The following is a 24296-nucleotide window of genomic DNA, read 5'->3' as shown; positions in this document are numbered from 1 at the left end:
GCTCAGAGCCCAAGCCCCTGATTGGGTAAAGGAGGAGAATTTTCTAATTTTAAATATGAGCACCACAATTCCTTTCAAGGAAAACACCTTGAAGCCTTCAAAGGAGTGAAGCCCCAAGGGTGTGGTCAAGATTTGAAGAAGCAAGTAACATGAAGAGATGAGTACAGGAATTCAGGAGAAGATGCAAACAGCACAAGAAGAGTGGGCTGGGGACGAGGGCAAAGAGAGCAGATGCCGGAGCAACATGGCCAGGGTCCATTGAAGAAGATAAATCACGGAGAAATTCCCTATGAGATTAAGAGCAAGAACGCCAAGTATTTTCAGTTGGTATGGTCCTAAGTGTGAACCCATTCTGTCGTCGAGGCTTTAGCAAAGGCTGCTACTCATATATATCAGGGCCAGGGGAATTTCAGCAAATGAAGGGATCAGGATGGGTCTGGTTAGGGGTCATGTGGTGCAGAGAAGAATCAGTCCATGCGAGGGGTAAGTGATTCACACACTGGAACACAGAACAAGTGGAAGTTCCACTCCAGGGGTCACCAGGAAAAATACAAGTCACTGCCCCTACAATTCCCTGCAAAACAAGAGGAATCATGGGCTGTATGAAGGACAGGATTTGAGCCAATTTCACTCGAATCTTAAATGATGGGATTAACTCAAGTGGTCTTTTTATTAGAATTCTATTTTAACAAGTATTGTTCTCTAATTTATAAATCATAAAACACTGGAATTCACAGATACCTAATTCAACTCTTCATTTTACAGTAGACTAAGGCATGGAAAGCTAAAGCTCCTTTCCTCCTCACAGTCTCTATTTCTTCACCTTTAGAGGTTTTGATTATTAAGTTTATAAATGTTAACTCACAAGCAAGATTATAAATTCTGCAAGGGCAAAGGTGACATTAAACAAATGAGCTTGCTTCCTTCCTTCCTTCCTTCCTTCCTTCCTTCCTTCCTTCCTTCCTTCCTTTAATATTTTTGTAGAGACAGGGCCTTGCTCTGTTGCCCAAGCTGGTCTCGAAATCCTGGATTTAAGTGATCCTCCTGCCTTGGCTTTCCAAAGTGCTGGGATTACAGACATGAGCCACCGTGCCTGGCCAACCACTGGGATTTCTATAGCATTTAACAAGTATTAGACAGCAGTGAGAAGGGGCCAGAAATGAGCCCTTGAGAGGTAAAGGAGCAATAAACTAACTGCTTACCTTCCCCTTTCTAGAAACCTCTTCCTCTTCCTGGTGCAAATGAAATGTTTACATCCCTGCTCTTAAGAAGAATACCAGGTTGCTTAGGTGGAAGGCTTCAAAGTAAATTGTTCTTGCTACTACTGATCTTTCTTTTCTTTTTTTAAAGAAAACAGAATCTCACTCTGTCACCCAGGCTGGAGTACAGTGGTGCAATCTTGGCTCACTGCAACCTCCGCCTCCCAGGTTCAAGTGATTCTTCTGCCTCAGCCTCCCAAATAGCTGGGATTATAGGCATGCACCACCACGCCTGGCTCATCTTTTTGTATTTTTAGTAGAGACAGGGTTTCACCATGTTGGTCAGGCTGGTCTCGAACTCCTGGCCTCAAATAATCTGCACACCTCTACCTCCCAAAGTGCTGGGATTAAAGGGGTGAACCACCTCACCCAGCCTGATCTTTCTAAAGAGCAGCCTAAGTGCTGTTTACAATTCTTTAACTCCTCTTCTGTTTAAACATTCAAAAGCGTTCCTCTGAACTGGAGAGACAATAACCTACCAGGAAAGAAACTACTTCCTGGCTTTCAATGCTAAAGTCCAAACAAAGGCAATAATAACTCTTATTTGTTGAGAGTTTGAAATTCAACTGCAACCCTTCTTCTGAATTCATCAGATCCTATTAAAGTGTTAAGCATAGCAGTTTGGCCGGCAACCACAGCCATAGAAAGACTTCTTCATTTTTTAAATATTAGAAAACTGAGGTTTGAAAAAGCACAAAAACCTTCTTTCCCGTCTTTGCGTAAACAGCAAATAGAAGGTGATGGTGAGTTAACTGCATGATCTAATAGTTATCATTTCTCATGCTAATCTGGCCAAGAGCCTCTGTATGGTTTATTAAAATTTGCATTTTGTGTGTAGACCTTAAAGGGAAAATGTTAAATGTATGTGTCCTTAAAAATAATTATACATATTTTTTGTTAAAGAAAAATATGCTGAATTCCTCCTTCCCTTTTCCTAGCACCCTCATAAGTGGAGTGTGAAAAAGGAGACAATGCGGAGAAGCTTCTTGTTTGGAAAGGTTTAACTCAATTTAAATTCCTTCTTGTATAAATGGTCAAATTCAACAAGAGCCACGTGCACCCTCTGCTGGCGATCAGAGGGCCAAGGAAAGCGTTTGAAAGGCCAAGGAAAGCATCTCCTTTCAGTGTGAAACCGGCCAGCAAGGGAGACAAGAAGGCCAGACTCAGAAAGTTAAAATCCCTGCTTTCACTGGAAGACATGAAACAGAAAGCTTCAGTGACTTCACTCACAATGGTATTTTTCTTTGTGATAACCTTCCTTAAACACATAATCCTAGCTCAACATTTTTTTGAGTGAAGCGGATCTATACGTGAAAAGGTACAGCTGTAAGAAAGGCCTGGTTTGTCTCATTTGGGTGGCAAAAGGTCCTGACTGGCTGACTTGAGATCCAAAAAAATCTAGCACTTCTGCTCAGGCTGTATCAGAGTGCATTACCTTATGGTCTTCCTTGGAGGGATATAAGTCCCATGAGGCCAGAGACTGTGTCATCTTCAGTGTAGGATCCTCAGACCAGACTCAGTGCCTAGCACATAACAGGGATGTGAGGAACATCTTCTGAATGAATGAGAAACTATGAAGAAGGCTCTGGATGCAAGGTGCCTATGGGGCTGACTTGCATATAAAGCATATGCAAGACAGGTTTCGAAGGCCATACTCAGCTCATTAAGAATTTTTTTTTCACTTTTAAGATTTGTTTCCTTCAATTTTAATTCTAGATTCAGGGGATATGTGTGCAGGTTTGTTACATGGATATTGCTATTACTAATCTTGCTTTCTTTTTTTTTTTTTTTTTTTGAAACAGAATCTCACTCTGTCACCCAGGCTGGAGTGCAGAGGTGCGATCTTGGCTCACTGCAACCTCTGCCTTCCAGGTTTAAGTGACTCTCCTGCCTCAGCCTCCCGAGTAGCTGGGACTACAGGCATGCACCACCATGCCTGGCTCAACTTCTTGTATTTTTTGTAGAGACAGGGTTTTACCATGTTGGTCAGGCTGGTCTCAAACTCCTGACCTCAAATGATCTGCCCACCTCAACCTCCCAAAGTGCTGGCATGATGCTGACATTTGGGATATGATAGAACCCATCACCCAGGGAGCGAACACAGTATCCAATAGGTAGTTTTTCAACCTTTGCCCCTCTCCCTTGTTCCCCGTTTTGTAGTCCCCAGTGTCTGTTGTTCCCACTTTTCTGTCCATAGGTACCCTATGTTTAGCTTCCACTTACACGTGAGAACATGCAGTATTTGGCTTTCTGTTTCTGGCTGCTTCACTGAGGAGAATGACCTCCAGCTGTATCCATGTTGCTGCAAAGACATGATTTCATTTTTTACGACCATATAGTATTCCATGGTGCAAATATACCACATTCCTTTATCCAATCCACCACTGATAGGCGCCTACTTGATTCCATGTCTCACTACTGTGAGTAGTGCTATGATGAACATATGGGTGTGTGTGTCTTTTTGGTAGAATGATTTATTTTCTCACTAAGAAACTGTTCATGAATGCAGCAGTATGTGGCTTCATGGCTGTACTAGAATGGGTTAATAGTATCAGAATTATCTAATATTTGTCACTTAACAGGTTACAAAATGCCTTCACAGGTACCTCACTTAATCTCAATACAGTCCTGAGAGATGGTGATTTTCCCTGTTTTCTAGAGGGGCCCCAAGCCTGAGAAAGCTGGAATGATGCTCTTAGAACAATCAAGTCGTCAAGCTAAGATTCACACCTGTTTTCTGTCTCTTAGTCCTGTGCTCGTTCCGCGTTCTCTGAGCCTCCGTAAGATTTATTGGTCACCTCCTATTCTCTGAGTTGGCTGAGGCTAAAATTAGAGGGGACAGTTACAGCTTTTAAAGCTCAGCCTAGTAAGTCTCACCATGGACATCTTTTATTACTTTTGATATCCAGATGATGGGAATTATGAAGACTGAGCTGCATGACACCAAATGGGTGAATGATCTTTTTAATAGCCTTCTTTTCCCCACTCTTTCCCCGGGATGTTACACAGAGACTTGCAGCTTCCTGCCTCACAAAGGTTTGCTTAAATTGAGACTGTTGAACATTTCCCCAGAAAGTGCAAACTTAAAAAACCAGAGCTGGGTCAGTGGTCAAAGAGATTTACAAGTTAGGACCAGAATGACCCTAGTCCTTATTTGCTCATGACTTGGTCGGTCTGTTTGATTTCAAGGAAAGCAAATGAAAAACTAGAAGCCAAATATTTACTTAGGTCCTAGCTTCAGTCAGAGAACAAACCTGTGAGGAGGCTGCTATCAGGAGGAGGAGTCATTTCATGTCTTTGTACACGTTGTTCCCTAGACTGCCCTTTTCCTCTCGGTTGCCAAACATGCCCCTATTCAGTCTGCAAGGCCCAGAGCAAATGCCACCTTTCTTGCCATCCTCCCCCTCAGCATCCTGCGCCTACACATCTCAAAGCCCTTGTCTCCCTGTATCTTAACTGTTTGCATGTCAATTTCTCCCCGTGTCAATTTCTCGGCATGATTTGCAGTTCTTTAAGAACAGGGGCTATGTCTTTCATTTCTGTGTGAAAGAAAAATGTTGGTTATCAGAGACGAGTCCCAGAGCCCGGAGAGCAGCCCAGTGGCTTTCAAATGTTTTAAGAATCACAACCTAGAATAACAAATGTGTGTTATATCATGATCCTGCAACAAATATGCACATGTGTGCAGATAGAAAGACATGTTTGTAAAATGGAAACGAAATTTCCCACGATAATATACCACATGCAGTGCTATTATCTATTTTCTAGTTTATTCTCTATTAGTTTTTTCAATGTTGATTTGGTGCACCAAACTGATTTTATGATACACTGGTGAATGGCAACTTGCAGTTTGAGAAATATTATTGTAGGTAACACTTCATCTGCCATCCCCCACCATCCTTGTTTTCTGAGTTTCTGTTTGTATCTATTGAATGCTTCGAACTGGAAAAGGAAGGAGGAGTTTTGATTGGGAGATTCAGCAAGAAAGAGAGTGCCAGGGCAGGGATGGAACACAGAGGAAACCATATTCTGCCTGTTTTCTCTCCAGCCCGTTGGACTTGCCTTGAGCTTCTATAAGTAGAAACTGAATCAGACTGTTCACAAGAAAATGTATACAGATGGTCCTTGGCTGACAATGAGTTTACATCCCAATAATCCACCAATAGTTGAAAATATCGTAAGTCCAACATAAATTTAATTCACCTAATATATAAAACATCATAATTTAGCCTAGCCTACCTTAAATATGCTCGGAACACTTTCATTAGCTGAAAACTGGGCAACGTCATCAAACACAAAGCCAATTTTGTAGCAATAAAAATAAAAGATCAAAATTTGAAATCTGAAGTATAATTTCTGCTGAATGCATATAACATTTGCACCATCGTAAAGTCCAAACATTGTAAGTCAAACATAAGTTGTAATTTGAAATTTGGACACAGTGGTCCATGCCTGTAATCCCAGCACTTTGGGAGGCCAAGGTGGACAGATCACTTGAGGTCAGGAGTTTGAGGCCAGCCTGGCCAACATGGCTTAAATACAAAATACAAAAATTAGCTTGGCATGGTGGCACATGTCTGTAATCCCAGCTACTTGGGAGGCTGAGACGAGAGAATCACTTGAACCTGGAACACAGAGGTTGCAGTGAGTCAAGAATGCACCACTGTACTCCAGCCTGGGCTCCAGAGACTCCATCTCAAAAAAGTAAAATAAAAAGGAAAAGAAATAAGTAGTAGGGTATCATCTGTAAACTTCAGGCACAAACAAGGCTACTTAAGGGTCTAGATCAGGGATCTACAAACTACAACCCTCAGGCCTAGTCTATCCAACCATCTGTTTTTATAAATAAAGTGTTATTGACACACAAACATGCACATTTGTTTACGCACTGTCTATAGCTGCTCTGCTACAGCTGCAGAGCTGAGTAGTTGCAACTGACTGTATAACCCACAAAGCCAGAAATATTTACTATCTGGGCCTTGACAGGAAAAGTTTACCAATCCCTGGAATAAATGGACAGTGTTTTTTACCACTCTGGGAGGAAACCGGCATGGCTCTGAGGCATCTAAAGCAGAGTGTTAGGCATGGGCAGTATCTTTCTCAAAAGAGGCCATGTTGGCCTCTTTCCAGCATCCTCAGGCTGGGCTCAGGGCCCCCAGCACCACAGCCTGAGCAGGAGAGCCTGAACAGGGGAGATTCTGGATGGGAACTGCTGGTGCAGGTACACCACTGCCCTTGGAAGGACCTGGGGGCACTTAGGGTGTTTCTGGGACTATGAAGACGAGGGCTCTTGAGTCAGTTGACACTGGCATTTCATTTTCATTCTTGTGCCTGGTGCATGAAAGAAAGATGCTTGGAGAGTGCTAAATAAATGTTTGCTAGATATTTCTTAAATCAAGAAGGAATTCACGGCATGTGGTATAGATACTGAGTTTTATCTCAAAGGCAATGCCAGTGCAGAGTCCAGTGCCTGCAGCCCAGAACAGAAATCCTCTCTCCTGCTTGGAGAATAAGCTACCTTTTTTCAGCCGTTTTGGCAACTAATATCAAGGATGATGCGTATAATAATAATGATTATAACTAATATTTACTGAATGTTTATTAAGTGCCATGCAATATTCTAGGTCCTTTACATGTAGCAATTCACTTTAATTTATTCTATTTATTATTTATTTCTTGTTTTATTTTTTGAGAGAGCGTCTCACTCTGTCACCCAGGCTGGAACACAGTGGCACGATCGCAGCTCATTGCAACCTCCGCCTCCTGGGCTCAAACCATCCTCCTGCCACAGCCTCCTGAGTAGCTGGGACCACAGGCATGTGCTGCCACGCTTGGCTAAGTTTTTTGTATTTTTAGTAGAGTCAGGGTTTCGTGTGTTCCCCAGGCTGGTCTCAAACTCCTGAGCTCAAGCAAACTGCCAGCCTCAGCCTCCCAAAGTGCTGGGATTACAGGTACAAGCCACCACGTCTGGTCACAATTCACTTTAATTCTCTTAATAAAAAGTACCATTTTAATCTCATTTTACAGATGAGGAAACTGAGGCACTGCAAGATTATATAACTTGCCAAATGAGAAACAGCTAATAAGTGGCAGAGTCTGAATTTGAAAAGGGAATGATCTTTGTAGCTTAAAAAAAAATTGAAGTGCTGGGATGAACAGAAATGCTGGACAGCTGTTCTCGGGCCCCTGAGGCCAGAGTGGAGTCTAGCAAACAGCTATCCCCACAGCGGCAGAGGCTGGGGTTTGGTAGCCTCTCCAGAGAGAAGGCAAGAGTTGAAGAATAGCAGAAGCCCATTCATTTCTGGGAGAAAAGGAGACAGCAGACCCTCTAGGAAACCAGTAGTAAATAACTGCAGACACTTCGCTGTAGGCAGGTATGGGCTTGAGCCCCCATAACGAGATGTTTAGGGAAGTGAAGTCTTCTTTTGTAAACACAGGCAACGAAGACTGAAATACCAATTGCTCATCTTTGGGACCCATAGCACCAACATTTGTGTGCAGCACCGAGTAAGTGGTCAATGGATTGTTTGTAGACTGACTGACTTCTCCAGTCCCACCCTAGATGAACTATTGGACCCCAACCACTGAGCCTCTTCTCAGCACATGACTTGGCAGTTGGAATCAAGGACTGAAGCCTGCTGGACAGGTCAAAGGAGTTGCTTTAATTGAGATCACAGGCATCACGGGGATCTGCTCGGCTTCCTCCCCACCAGGGAGAAAAGTCCTTCATTGTTGGCCATGGTGGAAGAATAACTTTGCGAGATCACTTCAAACTGTTCAATCTTGTAGCCAGCCTCTTTCACAGCAGCCTCTACTGCCTCCTGGCCCAGGGGGAGGCTGGAGAACTTCTGCTCGCCAATCATGTAGTAGCTGCTCTTCAGTGCATCCACGATCACCAGGAAGCCACCTGGCTTCAGTAGGCTGCTGAGGTTCCTGAGCGCCCTGCAGTAGGTGGGAAGGTCCGGGCAGGCAGCATCCAGGCACAGCGTGCTGAGCAGGCAGTCAGCCAGGGGTAGGGAGACGGCCCCTAGTGGCTGGCTCTGAGTCACGTCACACTTCAGCACCTGCTTGACCGCCTGCCTCAACCTTTTCTCCTTCTCTGGACCCTTGACTCTGAAAAACACAAACCCACAATCATTGTTTTCTACTGAAGTCATGGGGAACTCAGATCTCTTGAGTCAAAGCTAAAAATGGCAGTATTGTCCCAGAGGTGTTTCCTTAAGGCCACCTCTATCGGGAAAGGAGAGAAAGAAGAACCGAGAGTCCATTTTGGCATTTGAATGCGACCATATCACCTTGAGCTACATGAAATCTCATTATAAAGTGAATAATATGTGAAAATGATAATAATACTACCTAGCAGCCTGCTTCTACCGTGGACTTCCCTCTGTGAAATTATTCTTCCTTTACTGCACAGTATAGTACTCACTTATGTTATACTTGCTCATTTATTAGTATTTATTTGTTATTATACTTGTCCTCTCTGCCAAATCATAAGGTAGCGGCTACTCGAACCATACACAGCAAGTATTAATAATAAAGGGTTTCAAATGCTGAAACATTATCTTTGTAGTAGTTGCTGATCAATAAGAGTGGTGAGGTCTTCCACAGGCATTTTTAGGAACTATTGATCGCTGTCCCACAGCTGTGAACAGGGCATTCCTGGAGAGAAGAAAGCTACATTTGCCATTCTCAGATTCCAAAAACGATTGCAGAAAGTATGTTTTCTGCCAGAGATCATATTTTTGGTAGACTTCCAGGAGACCTGCCCTTTTTTGCCAAATCAATGGCACGTTTTGGGTTTTTTTGTTTCGTTTTGTTTCTAGAGACAGCTTCTTGTTCTGTTGCATGGGATGGAGTACATTGGCACCATCATAGCTCACTGCAGCCTCAAACCCCTGTGCTCAAGGGATCCTCCCACTTCAGCCTCCCAAAGGACTGGGATTACAGGCATGCCCCACCACGCCAGGCTAGCTTTTTTTTTGTTTTTTGTTTTTTGTTTTTTGTTTTTTTGCAACAGAGTCTCGCTTTGTCGCCAGGCTGGAGTGCAGTGGCACAATCTCGGCTCACTGCAATCTCCGCCTCCTGGGTTCAAGCAATTCTAATTCTCCTGCCTCTGCCTCCCAAGTAGCTGGGACTACTGGCACGCACCACCACGCCTGGCTAATTTTTGTATTTTTTATTAGAGATGGAGTTTCACCATGTTGGCCAGGATGGTCTCAATCTCTTGACCTCGTGATCTGCCCACCTCGGCCTCCCAAAGTGCTGGGATTACAGGTGTGAGCCACTGCACCCGGCCGCTTTTTGTGTTTTATAGAGGCAGAGTCTCCTTATGTTGCCCAAGCTGGTCTCAAACTTCTGGCCTCAAGTGATCCCCCTGCCTCAGACTCTCAAACTTCTGGAATCGTAGGCATGAGCCACCACCACACCTGGCCCAATGGTGTTTCTTGAGAGAAAATCGGTTAATGAAAGAAGAGAAGGCAAGAAGAGAAGATGGGATAGAGTGGCTTGGATCCTATTTGAATTTGTTAGAGGAGGAAAGAAGGAATAAACAAATGATCAAAATTAAATAGAGTGCACAAGAGAAACTGGAGAGAGGGGCAGAAAAAGGAGGAAGAAGTAGCAGAAAATCAGAGAAGTGAGAAAGGGAAGCAACATGGAGTGTGTTAAGGACCCAGGCCCCACAGTATTAAGAGTAGGAGTGACCCCTGCTTATTAAGCTCTTGGAAGGAGTGAACCAGCAAAGCACTGTGGAGCAGAGCCATCTCACCATCAGGAAACACATACTTCACCATCTGAGGCAGACTCCAGGAGAAGGCAGACTCCCACTTGGGCATCAAAACTTGACAGAGACAGCAGAGATGGCCCCGCCTTCCAAAAAGTGAGGTAGACTTTCACTGGGAGCATTTTTGGTCATGAGGAAAAGTCAATGGTTTAAATAAATAAAACCTGAAGATTTATCTCCAAGTAGAATGATTTGAGAGAGTGGAAACTAGTCGTGGGCATCTTAAATATTCACTAAAAATCTTAAGCCTAGTGCATATAATCAGTTCTTTGCAAATATGCTTTATGCTTGCTATAATTTTCCATTTAAGAAGCTTAGCAATTAGCATATGAAAAGATGCTCAACATTGTCAACCATCAGAGAAAGGCAAATCAAAACCATGAGATACCACTTCACATGACTATGATGGCTATAATGAAAAAACAAACAAACAGATAATACCAAGTGTTTACAAGAATATGCAGAAACCAGACCTACATACACTGCTGCTGACAATGTAAAATAGTCCAGTTACTTTGGAAAACAGTCTGGCAGTTCCTTAAAAGATTAAATATAGAGTTACCACATGACCCAGGAATTCTGTCTAGGTGTATACCCAAGAGAAATGAAAACATATATCCACACAAAAGCTTGTAATGAATGTTTATAAATAGCTAAAGGGTGCGAACAGTACAACTCTCTGTCAACTTCTAAATAGGTAAATAAAATGTGGCATACATATACAATGGAATATTATTTGGCCACAAAAAGAAATGAAATTCTGACACATGCTACCACATGGATGGACCTTGAAGACACTATGCTAAATGAAAAAAGGCAGAACCAAAAGGCCACATCGTGTATGATTCCATTTATATGAAATGCCCAGAAAAGGCAAAGCTACAGAGACTGACAGCAGAACAGTGGTTGCCAGTAGCTGAGGGGCTTGGGGAGAAATAAGAGTGACTGCTAATGGTACAGGGTTTCTTTTGAGAATTATGAAAATGTTGTAAAATTGATTGTGATGAAGGTTGAGCAACCCTGAAAGTCTACTAAAAGCCACTGATTTTCACCATTTAAATGGGTACATTAATTACATGGTATGTGAGTTATATCTCAATAAGCTGTTATATTAAAAGAGAGAGAGAGATAAGTTTAGCAAGGTGTTGATTTTAGGGAATTCCTATCAACCAGTAAACTGTTATCTACATAGAAAACAAAAATTATCCTGGATTGGGTCTACCTGCTCCTTTATCAAGGCTAGAAATGGTAATAGGGTGACCACTCTTTCCTGATTTGTCTCAGACTTTTCTAGTTTTAGCACTGAAAAATCCCATATTCTGAGTCCCCCTTGCAGTCCTGGACAAAACAGACAGTCATTCTAAAGGTGGGAAACTAGTTACAAAGCTACCACCCAGCCTTGATACAACATGGATGGTTTGATAGAACACTTTAACAATAAAAAAATAAAAGACACTGTGGAAGTGTGTGAGAAACATGCATTTGAATAGACAAATTAATCTAGAACGGAAAAACTGAAATAAGCTATCTTCATATAGGAATAACAATACAGTGTGTACCAAAAGGTAGAGTACTGACCACATGGTGTTTTGGGGGTGTGTTTCTGCATGAGCCTGTATATTGGGAATGTTGTGGAAATGTGTGTTTGATTACATCAGAAGCAGAATGAATCTCTGCGCCCTATTGTGTATTAAGCTATTTGAAACACTTGAGTTACCACAGAACTAGAACTTGCCAGTCAGATGATGGTGCAAATTGTTCCCAAACTGTGATTCACCCTGTCAAGTCTCCAAAGCTCACAGAGAATGTGCCAAGTTGAGAGGGAAATTTGCTAGAAACGCCCAGTGTGGTAGATCCCTGCTTGTCCTTGGACACACAGCAAACATTGGGGAATTAAGTTGCCAAGGCAGCTGTGTAAATCCTGCATACACCTCAGGGCACCAGAGGGAAGTGGACTCAGCAGAGACCCAGCCAATTACCACTTTGCCTCATGTTTAGCTCATGGGGTAGGTAATAAACACACACCGGGAAAGGGCTATGCTGTTTCGCAGAAAGCTAACAGTGGTGTGGCCATTTCTTTAGTTCTAAAAATCTACCCTTTCAAATGAATCAATATGCAAAAAAAGGCAGCCCTGTCCTCTGGAAATATGCATCTATAAAGGCCTGAGGGGTGTGGGGAAGGAGGGAGGGAGGGGAGACAGGATAAGGAGGAGGGCTCCCGGAAGAACCCTTTCTGAGAATGTCTTCCCACATTCCAGGTGAACTATCCTGAGATTTAAAGGCGGTTCCTCTTGCCCTGTCTCAGCAAGGCGGGCAGTGGATCAGAATCTCCTGAACAAGCTGTTTTTCATTGTTCTCACATCCCCCAAACCTCATTCTCAGAAGTTCCTGCAGGCTCTCTTGAGAAAGAACCATCAAAACAGGTCAAGGAAATCAAGGCTAAGTAAGCTTGGAGGTCACTAAGAATTGCACAGGCAAGGAGTACTCATTGGTGCACCTTTGATACAGACCACGCCCCACACTCAAATCAGGTGAATGACATTCTAGGAGGAAGAGTCTGAAAAGCAAAATGCAAGTATTCATGTATTTTCCAGATACGTTTTGAACCTCTATTATGTGGAAGGAAATGGGCTGGGAACTGGGGACACGAGGATGAACAAATGAGAAGCAGATTCTAACCTCATGGAGACTGCAGACGGGTGGGTGGTAGAAGAAAGCATTAACCCAATGATCACTCACAGAAGTGGAAATTAAAACTGACAAATGCGAGGAAGAAAAGGAGCGTGGCACTAATGGGGAGATGTTGGGAGCTCCCCATGACGTAGAGAATCAGGGAAAGCTCCTCCAAAATGGAGTCGGGCAAGCGGAGATAGAGAAGATAAATATGTAGGAGTTAACCAGACTGAAGGAAGCAGGGAGGGCGGGAGGAAATTCCAGTAAGAGGAAACCGCGAGTGCAAAGGCCACATGGAGGGAGGATGCACAGGAGGAGGGTGCCAACGTGGCTGGATTGTGGGCAAACAGGTTGGCAGGCGCCAGACTAGGCAGGGCTTTGTGGACCACAACAGGAATTTTGCTTTTCATTCCCAAAGCTTCGGAGAGTCATTAGGAAGCACTAAGGAGGACAGTGACATAATTAGATTTACATTTTGAGAGGGTCACTTGGGCTGCAGGGCAGAGAATTGAGTAGACGGGCAAGAATGCAGGTGGGAGGCCACTCAGGAGGGAGACAGGGGTAGCTGGGACCAGGCGATGGTAAACACGGGAAGAAATGGGTTAGACAGGAAGTCAGGAAGTAAAATAAGAACTTGATGTTAAGTTAGACTTGGAACGTGGCAGAGGAGAGGGCAAGACTGACTTCCAGGTTCTGGCTTGTCCAATTTATTATATGATGGTGCCATTCAAGGAACTAAGAATACCAGAAATAAAGCAGATCTGGACCAGATCGTAGCTCTGTTTTGGACACACTTGAGTTTAAGGTGCTCTGAGGCCTGTGAGAAGAAACGTTTACAATTGAGGAAAGGCTAGCTGAAGGTTTCTCAACCTGCCCTGTGAATTTTTCCAGGGAGATAAGGCGGCGAGAGCACCTATTTAAGAGCGGCATCCTTGTAAAGGCAGGAATGTTTCCTAGCCATCACTGAAACAATCATCGTGGCCATCAAGATCCTAGTTTTGAAAAAGCCTATCAATATCCTTTTGCAAGCCGTGAAAGTCCAGAGATGTTTGGAATAGATGTGGTTCACTAGTTTGTGGAACACATTTGGCACAACTTGTGTCTATTTTTGGACAACATGCAAACATCTTTGTAAATAGATATGGAGGTCTTTGCACAGAGAGCATTTACCTAAGAGAATGGACAGGGACTCAAGCTTTCTTCTGTCAGGTACGCTGAGGTTAAGAGGAGGAGCTGTTCTCTACAGAGGCGACCAGGAGGCACTCCACCCACTCCAGGCCCCACCTAGCTGTCCAGAGGGCCAAGGAAAATAGCCTGGACAGCATACCTGCAACTGATTCCCACCCACCTGTGTGTGCCCTGGCATACCTGGAGGGAAGCCCTCCTCCAGACACCAATGTTTCTCTAACTGGAATGTGCATTCCATACTTACAGATCTTAGACTGAAGGTTTTCATTCTGTAAGTAGCTAGTGGGGACTCAGATCCTGCATTTCTAAAAGCTCCCATGTGTTGTCCAAAGTGCTAGCCCAGGGACTTCAACCTAAGCTATGCATTCCGAGGTCCAGGAACCATAGGTTAATTAATGCAGCTTCTACAATTTCTTAAGGAAAGAACTCATTTTCCTCTGTCCATGGTATAAGCTTGAGTGGTTGTATCTTAATGTTTGACTTTCTTACTACTTTTTGGATAGTTGTAAAATGAGGGGTATTTATTTTAATTGAATTATATTATTATTTTTAAGACAGAGTGTCACTCTGCCACTCAGTCTGGAATGTGACCACAGCTCACTGCAGCCTTAATCTCCCAGCCTCAAGTGATCCTCTCTCCTCAGCCTCCCCAGTAGCTGAGAATACTGGTGTGTACCACCATGGCCAGCTAATTTAGAATGAGTGGTATTTAAATGCAGAGGTAGAAGGACAAGAGACAGTCATATGTCTTTGGCAGCCTTCAGCACAAGAAAAAGCTTCAGATAAAGAAGAAATTGTCTTGAAGGAAATAGGTTGTAGGCTGATAACGCTGCTTCAAGATGCTGGAAAGGCATTAGTTGCATAGGATCACTATCATTCTCAAAATAGTTAAAGCCACAGGATCTAGCACAAGGATAAGGGTAAGACACAGAAGTTTACTGCCAAAAATACAATTCCTCATTCCAACAAAGTGATTGGGAAGGGACAGTGTCTCAAGAGCCCGTTGTTCCAAGCTGATGATTCAGGTGTGAGATATGTAATGCTTTTACTATCTGCTAGATTATAAGGGTTTATTTTTGAATGAGATGGAAAGGCCTGTGATGGATAGAGAAAGTGAGAACAAAGTTTCAAAAGCCTTCTTGACAGATGATTTGGACTTTGGAAAGGTGTGTTGTCTAACAATGACTGAAGACTTATTATTTTTTTTTTTACAAAGTTTCCCTGAGAGTCTACAAATCCTGGGAATTTCCTTATTTACTTAATAATTTTAGAGAGTATCCAAATTGTCATAGCTGCAATTTTTTTTAGTTAATATCAATTTTCATTCTGTGGAATCACATAGTCAATAGAAAAGAAGGTATGTGAAATTACTTTTATATTGAAGAATATGTCTCCACCTTCAAGGCTATAGCCAACATAAAATTCTAAGTAAGGGGTTTACAGATTAAAATGTAAAATGGCATATGGAAATAGACTGTCTCACCAGCCTGGGCAGCAGGGCAAAACTCCCATCTCTACAAAAAATTAGCCAGGCATGGCAGCGTGCACCTGTAGTCCCAGCTACTCAGGAGGCTGAGGTGGGAGGATCATCTGAGCCCAGGAGGTCAAGGCCACAGTAAGATCTCACCACTGCACTCCAGTGTGGGTGACAGAACAAGACCCTGTCTCAAAAAAATAAAATAGGCTCTCTCTACTTCTTACTACATGTCAGAAAAAATGGGGCAATATTTAAACAATTTTATGATTTTGTTCAGTGCAACGGTGACAAAATCCATTCTCATATATGCATGGACTTAGGAAACAAGTCACTATGTGTTCTTCCTTAAAAAAAGTATTTGATGATCTATTCAGTTGACAGATGAATCAAAATTAAAAACTCAATGTCTAGAAAAATTGTATAAAATGAATACAAAATATATGTAAATAATTATAAACTTGATTACAAACCCAAAGCAAATGTCCAAACTGATCTTGAAAGAGAATAATACTTTAAATTACAATATGTGAATTTTAAAATCTCGGATTTCAATAATAAGTACTGGGCAGACAGATGCCAGGGGACTTTAGGTATCAAAAATTGTTAAATTCCTCAAGTCAGCAGGGAGAAAAACAATTACTAACTTTTTACCTGACTTGATAAGTTAAGAGAATTTGTATCCAGCAGACCTACATTATAAGTATTACTAAAAGAAGTTCTTCGGGTGAAGGAAAATGATGCCAAACAGAATACATCTTGGGAAAGGAATGAAAAACACTAGACAAGAAAGATATGTGTAAATATAAAAGATCTTACATATATACATAATATAGTCTTACTTAGTTTGGGCTCCTGTAACAGAATACTATAGACTGGGTGGCTTATAAGCAACAGAAATTATTTCCCACAATTCTAAAGGCTGTAAGTCTGAGATTAGGCTGCCAGCCTGTCGGGGTCTGATGAGGGCTCTTCTGGACCACAGACAGCTGACCTCTCATTGTATCTTTATATGGCAGAAGGAGCACTAGGGAGCTCTCTGGGGTTCCTTTTTTTTTTTTGAGACGGAGCCTCGCTCTGTCATCCAGGCTGGAGTGCAATGGCGCAATCTCGGCTCACTGCAACTTCTGCCTCCCGGGTTCAAGCGATTCTCCTGCCTCAGCCTCCCGAGTAGCTGGGATTACTGGCACGCGCCAAGCCCAGCTAATTTTTGTATTTTTTAGTAGAGGTGGGGTTTCACCACGTTGGCCAGGATGGTCTGGATCTCTTGATCTCCTGATCCGCCCGCCTCGGCCTCCCAAAGTGCTGGGATTACAGGCGTGAGCCACCCTGACCGGCCCAAGGGTTCCTTTTAAAAGGGCACTCCTTCCATTCATGAAGTCTCCACCTTCACGACCGAATTACCTCCCAAAGCTCTGACCTTTTAATACCATCAAAAGGGGGTTAGGATTTCAACATAGAATTGGGAGGGAAGGATACAAGCATTCAGTCCAAAATTCCTAGGTTTAATATATATTGTTATATACGTTGTTTAAAACACAGTACTAACTTATGTGAATATACTTAACACTATTCAACTGTACACTTAAACATAATGAAGATGGTAAATTTTTAAAATCAAAATTAAACAATAAAAATAAATAAAAGCACTATTAACTAAACCAAAACTAATAACAATATATGTATTATAGTGTTATACATAGAAATAAAATATATGACAAGAGTATAAGGGCCAGGAAAGTGGGTTAAGGAAATTACACTGTTGGAATATCTTACGTTGTTCATGAGACAACAGATATGTCAAGAATGTCTATTGCAATTTCTAGAAAAACCACACAAACTCACACAAGACACAGAAGAGGTTAATAGAGGAGATAAAAAAGAAATGCTAAAAATATGTACACTTATACTAAATGGAATACTAAAAAATTACTGCATTCACCAAGGGGAAACAGGAAGAAAGACACAGGTGAGCAATAATCAGATGGGACAGATAGAAAACATGTACCAAGATGGTAGATTTAAACTCAACCCTGTAATATTAGCAATTACATTAAATGTAAATGGACTAAACAATCCAGTTAGTGGCAGAAATTGTCAGTCTGGATTAAAAAGAGAAAACATAGTCTGAACATAGTCTGAAAACAGAAGGATAGAAAAAGAGATGTAGATATATCATGTATATTAGCTATATATCACTGCAGGATAAATTACTCCCAAAATTTAGCAGCTAAAAATGACAAACATTTATTTCACTGTTTTTGTGGTTCAACTGGGGAAGTTTGGTTCCAAACTCACTCCCCAGGACAAGAGAGTGAGATAGAGAGAGAATACCTAATAAAAAGCTGTTGTTGTTTAAAAATTGATTTTACTTTTTACAGCAATATTAGGTTCACTGCAAAATCAAGCAGAAGGCCTATATTGGCATACCATTATCACCCAAAGTCTATAGTGTGCATTAAGATTCACTCTTGGTATTGTGTATTCTATGGATATGGACAAATGTATAACATGTGTCCACCTTTATAGTATCATACAGAAGAGTCTCACTGTCCTAAAAAATCCTCTGTATTCCACCTATTTATGCCTTCTTCCCCCGACCCCTAGTGACCACTGATCTTCTTTACTGCTTCCCTTGTTTTGCATTTTCCAGAATGTCATATAGTCAGAATCATACACGTTAGCCTTTTAAGATTGTCTTCTTTCAATTAGTAATTGTATTTACATTTCCTCCATGCCTTCATGGCTTGATAGCTCATTTCTTTTTAGCACTGAATATTATTTCATTGTTTAAATGTACCACGGTTTATTTCTTCATTCACTTACTGAAGGACGTCTTGGTTACTTTCAATTTTTCGTGATTGTGAATATAGCTGCTATAAACATCCATGTGCAGCTTTTTGTGTGGACATAGGCTTTTGACTTTTTGGGGTACATATCAAGGAGTGCAACTCCTAGATTGAATGGTTTTGTAGGGAATAGTCAAAGTGTCTTCCAAAGTGGCTACATCATTTTTAATTCCCACAAACAATAAATAAGGGTTCCTGTTTCTCCACAGCCTCATCAGCATTTGGTGTTGTCAGTCTTCTGGATTCTGGCCATTCTAATAGGTGTGTAGTGGTGGTTTTTAATTTAATATCAGAATTGTTCTTTTTAATATTAAAATTGATGTCTCATCACTATACTGCATTCTACCAAATTTGTCAATATTGAATCACTAATTCCAGTGGATATTCTAGGGGAGGAGATTAAACAAGAGTGAGAATACTGACATAAGGATTTTTGGGGGCCATCTTAGATGCTGCCCACCACACCATGCAAATCACCAAGCACAGGAAGGCTGATGTAGCTATATTAATATAAAAAAAAAGTAGACTTCAAGACAAACGCATTACTGGAAATAAAGGGATTTACAATGGTAAAATGGTCAGTTCATCAATAAGACATAATCCTAAAAATGTGTATTACAGAGCTAAAAACAGATGTCAAAATGCATAAAGCAAATATTGACAAAATTATAGAGAGCAAAGGATAAATCAGCAATCATAGTTTGAGACATTAACACCTTTCTCTCAGTAATTGACAGAGAAAGTAAACAAAAAGTCAGTAAGGCTATAGAAAATTTGAACAATACTATCAAATCTACCTGACTTGATTGATATTTATAGGAGCTACACCTACAACTGAACAATACACACTCTTTTCAATGTAGAAAGCACATAGAACATTCACTGAGATAGACCATTTGCAAAGTCACAAAATAAATCTCTCATGACAACAAAATTTAATTTGAAAGCAATAACAATAAGATATCTAGAAAAATCCCAATACTTTGGAAATTAAGAAATATAATTCTAAATAATTCATGGTCAAAAAAGAAATGGCAAAGGAAATGTGACAGTATGCTGAATTGGATAATAGTAAAAATACCACATACAAAAATCATGGGATGCAGTTAAAACAGTGCTAAAGGAAATGTGCGGCATTAAATGCCTACATTAGAAGAAAGAGATATGTGAAATAAATGATACAAGTTTCCAGCTTTAAGAAGCTAGAAAAATTAAAAACAAGAAATTTTAGAAAGCTAGAAAAAAAGAAACTAGAAAAGACTTAAAATTAAAGTCAGTAAAAGAAAGAAAATTATCAAAAATAACAGCAGAAACCAATGAAATAGAAAATGGACAGACAATAGAGAAAAATGGACAAAACCAAAAGTTGGTTCTTGAAAAAGATTAATAAAATTGATCATTTAATAAAATGATCAATCTGTAGCAAGGTTGATCAAGACAAAAGAAAGAAAACAAGACAAATTACCAATATCAAGAATAAAAGAGGAGTGATCACTACAGATCCTACAGACATAACAAGGTATTAAAAGGATATTGTAAAAACGTAAATGCCAATAAAGTTGACAACCAAGATGAAAAGGACAAACTTCTTGAAAAATACCACTTATCAAAACAGACAAAAGAAGGAACAGAAAATCCAAGTAACCATTAAAGAAATACTATTTTTAATAAAGTCTCCTCTCACACAAAACTTTCAAATTCACCTGGCTTCACTGGTGAATGCTATCAATTGTTTAAGAAGGAAATTATACTAATAATACTCAACCTCTTTCAGAAAACAGAAGAGGAGAAATCACCCCCAACTCATTTTATGACTCCAGCATCATGCCAATATCAAAATTTGTGAAACACATTAGAAGAAAATTATAGCTCAATAGCCCTCATAAATATTGATGCAAAAATTCTTAACAGAATATTAGAAAACCACATCCAGCAATACATAAAAAGAATATTTTATGAACAAGCAGTTTATGCAACCTTGGTGTAACATTCAAAATTATCCAATGTAGTTCACATTTTCAGAATATAGGAGGAAAATCGCAGACGTGGCTACCTCTGGTTAATAGGCTATTGCAAATTTCCCATGTTGGAAGAAATTAAAATTTACATGAAAAAATGAGATTCATTTGCATAAATTTACTTGTAGATATGGTAGTGTAAGATCTTGACCATTAGTTGTCATATAAGGTCTACTTTTACGGATGGTGATTAATAAATTCTTTTCAAATTTTTTTTTTATATTGCCTACCTCAGTTTAAAAACCTAGTCAGCTTTTGGTTGTATCTGGTGGTGTCAGCATTAGCCACACTCACAGCCAAACTCTATAGGCTTGGATGGCTACATCGGACCGGCAGTGAGGCGAGGGACAAGCCCTGACGTCCAAAAGCTGCTGGTGAGAAGCTGGTTAGCTTTTTACTTGCTATTGTCCTAAGCCTCGGTCCCAAGGTACTTGACTGAACACTGCTCTTGTCCCCAGTCCTGGAAAGTTTTAGGGTTTACTCCTCTTTGCTCAGGGTCCATTTCTTCATCCCTCTCCCTGTGTCTTCTGTAATTCTGGTGCATACACACACGTGCACATACACAAATTTACAAACACGCACACACATGGACCTATCTCATCTCTCTTGCTCTCGCTCTCTCCTTAGCACTCATTCTCCATTTGAATTTCTCTTTGGTCCCTATCTTTCTGTTGCTTGCCAACTGTCACTCAGGTACCTTCGAAAGCCAAGAAGTAGACACCAGTTTCTCTACCTGTTTCCTTCAAGATCACACACATAGGTCACCACTGGGGACCAGTCGAAGGCCTCTGGCTCTTTCTTCAGCCATTTCTCCAGCTCCTGCAGGTTCTGGTCTGAGTAGTCAGTGACAATGATCTCCTTAAAGGATTCACAAGCAGAGAGGAGCTGATAGATGGTGGGGCCAGAGCCGATGTCAATCAGCAGGTCTCCCTTCACACCGTCTGGGTTAGAGGAAGGAACAAACAAGAGAGGTCACACATCTCATGGCAGTCGGCAGAGTCAAATGTATATTGTCTTCCCTGGGATTGTGCTGGCGATCCTCAAAGACAGACTACTACTGTTCACAACTTTTCCCTCAAAATATGTTTTTAAAACATCTTTTCCAGGCCAGGCACAATGGTTCATGCCTATAGTCCCAGCACTGTGGAAGGCCACGACAGGAAGATCACCTGAGGCCTGGAGGATGAGACAAGCCTGGACAGCATCTGGCCTTTACAAAAAACCTAAAGAGACCTCATCTCTACAAAAAAAAAAAAAAAAAAAAAAAAAAAAAAAAAAAAAAAAAAAAAAAAAAAAAAAAAAACACCTAAAAATTAGCTGGGCATGGTGGCGTGCACCTGAAGTCCTAGTTATCGAAGAGGCTGATGCAGAAGAATCCCTTGAGTCCAGGAGTTTGAGACTGTGATGAGCTGTGATCACACCACTGCACTCCAACCAGCCTGGCAGCCTGGGCAACAGCATGAGACCCACATCTCCGTTAAAAAAAAAGTTTCAAAAATCCCTGTAATTTACACCATAGTGACAAAGAAAATGTAAATATCAAAAACACTAAAAATGTCTCACTGGAATTAAAGCCCGTCAGTTTATAAAACCTCAAACATTAATAAAATGAAAAGTCAAAGAGAGAAAAAAAAATCTTTTCCAGGGTGGAGGCATGTTGCCAGGAATATTAAGGTCTAGGAGAAGGTAAAAAAGATCTACATCTGGTATACAGACTGAACACCAGATCCAGAAAAGCTAATACAGAGGGAATGTAAAAACTATTAAGCAATATTTTCAAGGAAAGTAAATTTTTTTAAAATTGACTTTATATAATGTCATTCTTCAAAAAGCACCTGGTTCTTCCTATATTGAAAGGTCTTTATCCCATGCATATTCACAGCATTCCCTTGAATTAGGATCAGAATAGGCACTGTTTTAGAATTTCCATTTAAGTGGCCCTTTGAGGCTAAAAGCCGCCTAGCAAATCAAGGTACACTCAGGACAGCACTCTGGCTCTCTGGTGTCCTTTTGCGTGACCAAGTGAGACAGTGGATACAAAAGCACTTTGTAAATGGTGGAATCCCTATACCAATATTAGTTTTTGTCCTAGTTAAATAAATGGGTGATGTCAAAAGGGCTGTGAAGCAACAATGATTGACACAAAACCCAGTCCTGCCATGAGACTCTGTCTATATGACTCACATTAGTGGGGAGACATGTGGACAACACACTTACCTAGGTAGAATATCTTGAAAAGATTTTTCAGAAGGTGCTTAAGAATCTGGCTTTCTGCAGAGTACCTAGACCCAAACTTGTAATATTTTTCTAGGTAATCCCGAGGGTTAAAATGGCTTAGGTAAGTGTCCTTGGAGGTGAAGCCTGATTCCATTGTGTCTCACTTCTGTGCCACTGGACTGCTGCCCTCTTTCTCTCTCCTCCAGAAGCCAGGGAGTCACCCTGCAGAAGTTGTCTTCCTGAGTCTCAGGCTATCAGTCTTCCTTCCATCAGTTCAGCCCATCCTTTAGAACAGATGTTTGGTTAAACACTAACAGAGAAATAGAGAGCAAATGTTCTGGCTATTCTGGGAAGTGATGAAATTCCTGGAAATGGAGCCTAGGCCAACAGTGGTGAGGATGTGGTAAAGGGAGGGCTATGAGTTGTATACCATGCTTGGCCAAGGGGTGAAGGTCACCTGCCAGGGGCGTAGACCAGAGGGAGCACTTGGGCTCACCAGGAAAATATTTAATGCATAGGACCTCAACATTCAGAGACAGGCTATCTCCTAACAAGCACCATCTTTCTTCTCATTCTTGCCATGATTTCCCCAGGAAAAGGACTCACAAACAATAGTTTAAACAAGTAAAAGAAAGAAAAAAAGGGGGAAAAGATGAGGATAGGAAATGTATTCAGGGCTAAGGAATGTTGGTTAAAGGAATCTCAGATGAAGCCTGGAAAGAGTAATTTAAAAAATCTAGATAAGGCTTTCTGTAAAGTCTAGTCCAGCCAACCATCCTGAAATCCTCTCCTCATGCTCAGAGCCCCTCTCCATCCTTGCCCTAGGTATCTGCAGCTTTACCCGCCACGGCCATGACCCAGTGTCTGGCAAGTCCCTCCTCCCTAAGCCTCTCCACTCCTGTCAGTCAATCCAAATCCTGACAGTTCTTTCAAAGTTAACCTTACTTCCTTTAAGAATTCTTTAAATCCCCTTTTCTGAACTCATTTTGAGACAGAGTAGGGATGGGGCTTGGCTTCAGCTCACTCCCCACTAAAGCATTCTTTCATGCATTCCCACCGATCACAAAACCCACACCACTACCTTCTTAGGAAATAACCAATGTTGCGGGGTGTCCCACCTCAGGAAGGAATCCTGAGCAATTGATTTACAGCCTTTCTGCCACTGGCCAGACCACCAGGTGGCCCATGCCTCAAGATAACCATTGCAACCAAGTAGTGCTGACCTGCACACCCTACATCTAATGTCCTTTGCCCAGCACAGCCTGCACACCCCACTCCTGACGTCAACTCCTGTGCTTTGCCTAATAAAAAACATCCTTACTGGTTCTTTTCAAGAAGTCAACAAGCCAGAGAATTATCTCTTTTGTTGTCTCCCTTATGCTTGGGCATAAGTTCCAGTAAAGCCTTGTTTGGGAAGACTATTGACCTTGTGTCAATTTCTATACACTGAGAGCCCAAGAACCCATGGCCAGTAACATTGGTGCCTTAGAATTTGTTCTACCCAGCCAGGCACTTGATTTTTTTTTTCTTTTTTCTTTTTTTTTGTTACTATTTATTTTTCTTTTTAAAAACTTTTTGTGGATACATAGTAGGTCTATATATTTATGAGTTACATGAAATATTCTGATACAGACTTACAATATAAACTAATCGCATCAGGGTAAATGGGGTACCCACCATTTCAAGCATTTATCTTTCTCATTACAAACAATCCAATTATACTTGTTTAGCTAATTTTGAAGGTACAATTAAAATTTTTTTTACAATATTCACTCTTTTGTACTAGCAAATACTAGGTCTTATTCATTCATTCTAACTTTTTTTTTTTTTTTT

General features: G+C 41.2%; 1 protein-coding gene across 1 annotated transcript; it reads right to left on the bottom strand.

Moving 5' to 3' along the window:
- Positions 1–7898: 7898 nt before the first annotated feature.
- NNMT (nicotinamide N-methyltransferase) lies at positions 7899–22929 on the bottom strand. Its single transcript, XM_017523312.2, has 3 exons — positions 22464–22929; positions 20980–21187; positions 7899–8372 (listed from the first exon to the last, which is right to left on the bottom strand). The coding sequence occupies exons 1-3, from the start codon at positions 22615–22617 to the stop codon at positions 7940–7942; spliced, it is 795 nt and encodes a 264-aa protein (XP_017378801.1). The 5' UTR covers positions 22618–22929; the 3' UTR covers positions 7899–7939.
- Positions 22930–24296: the final 1367 nt, after the last annotated feature.

This window comes from Cebus imitator, unplaced genomic scaffold, assembly GCF_001604975.1.
Source record: "Cebus imitator isolate Cc_AM_T3 unplaced genomic scaffold, Cebus_imitator-1.0 Scaffold28, whole genome shotgun sequence".
Classification (NCBI taxonomy): Eukaryota; Metazoa; Chordata; class Mammalia; order Primates; family Cebidae; genus Cebus; species Cebus imitator.
This window is presented reverse-complemented; position numbering and strand designations above follow the sequence as displayed.

Coding starts and splice junctions, on each gene's coding strand:
- NNMT (XM_017523312.2), bottom strand. CDS start 22,617: ATGGAATCAGGCTTCACCTCCAAGGACACTTACCTAAGCCATTTTAAC. Junction 21,188..22,463: donor TTTCAAGATATTCTACCTAG/GTAAGTGTGTTG, acceptor CCTCTAACCCAG/ACGGTGTGAAGGGAGACCTG. Junction 8,373..20,979: donor TGTGATCTTGAAGGAAACAG/GTAGAGAAACTG, acceptor TGTGTTTTTCAG/AGTCAAGGGTCCAGAGAAGG.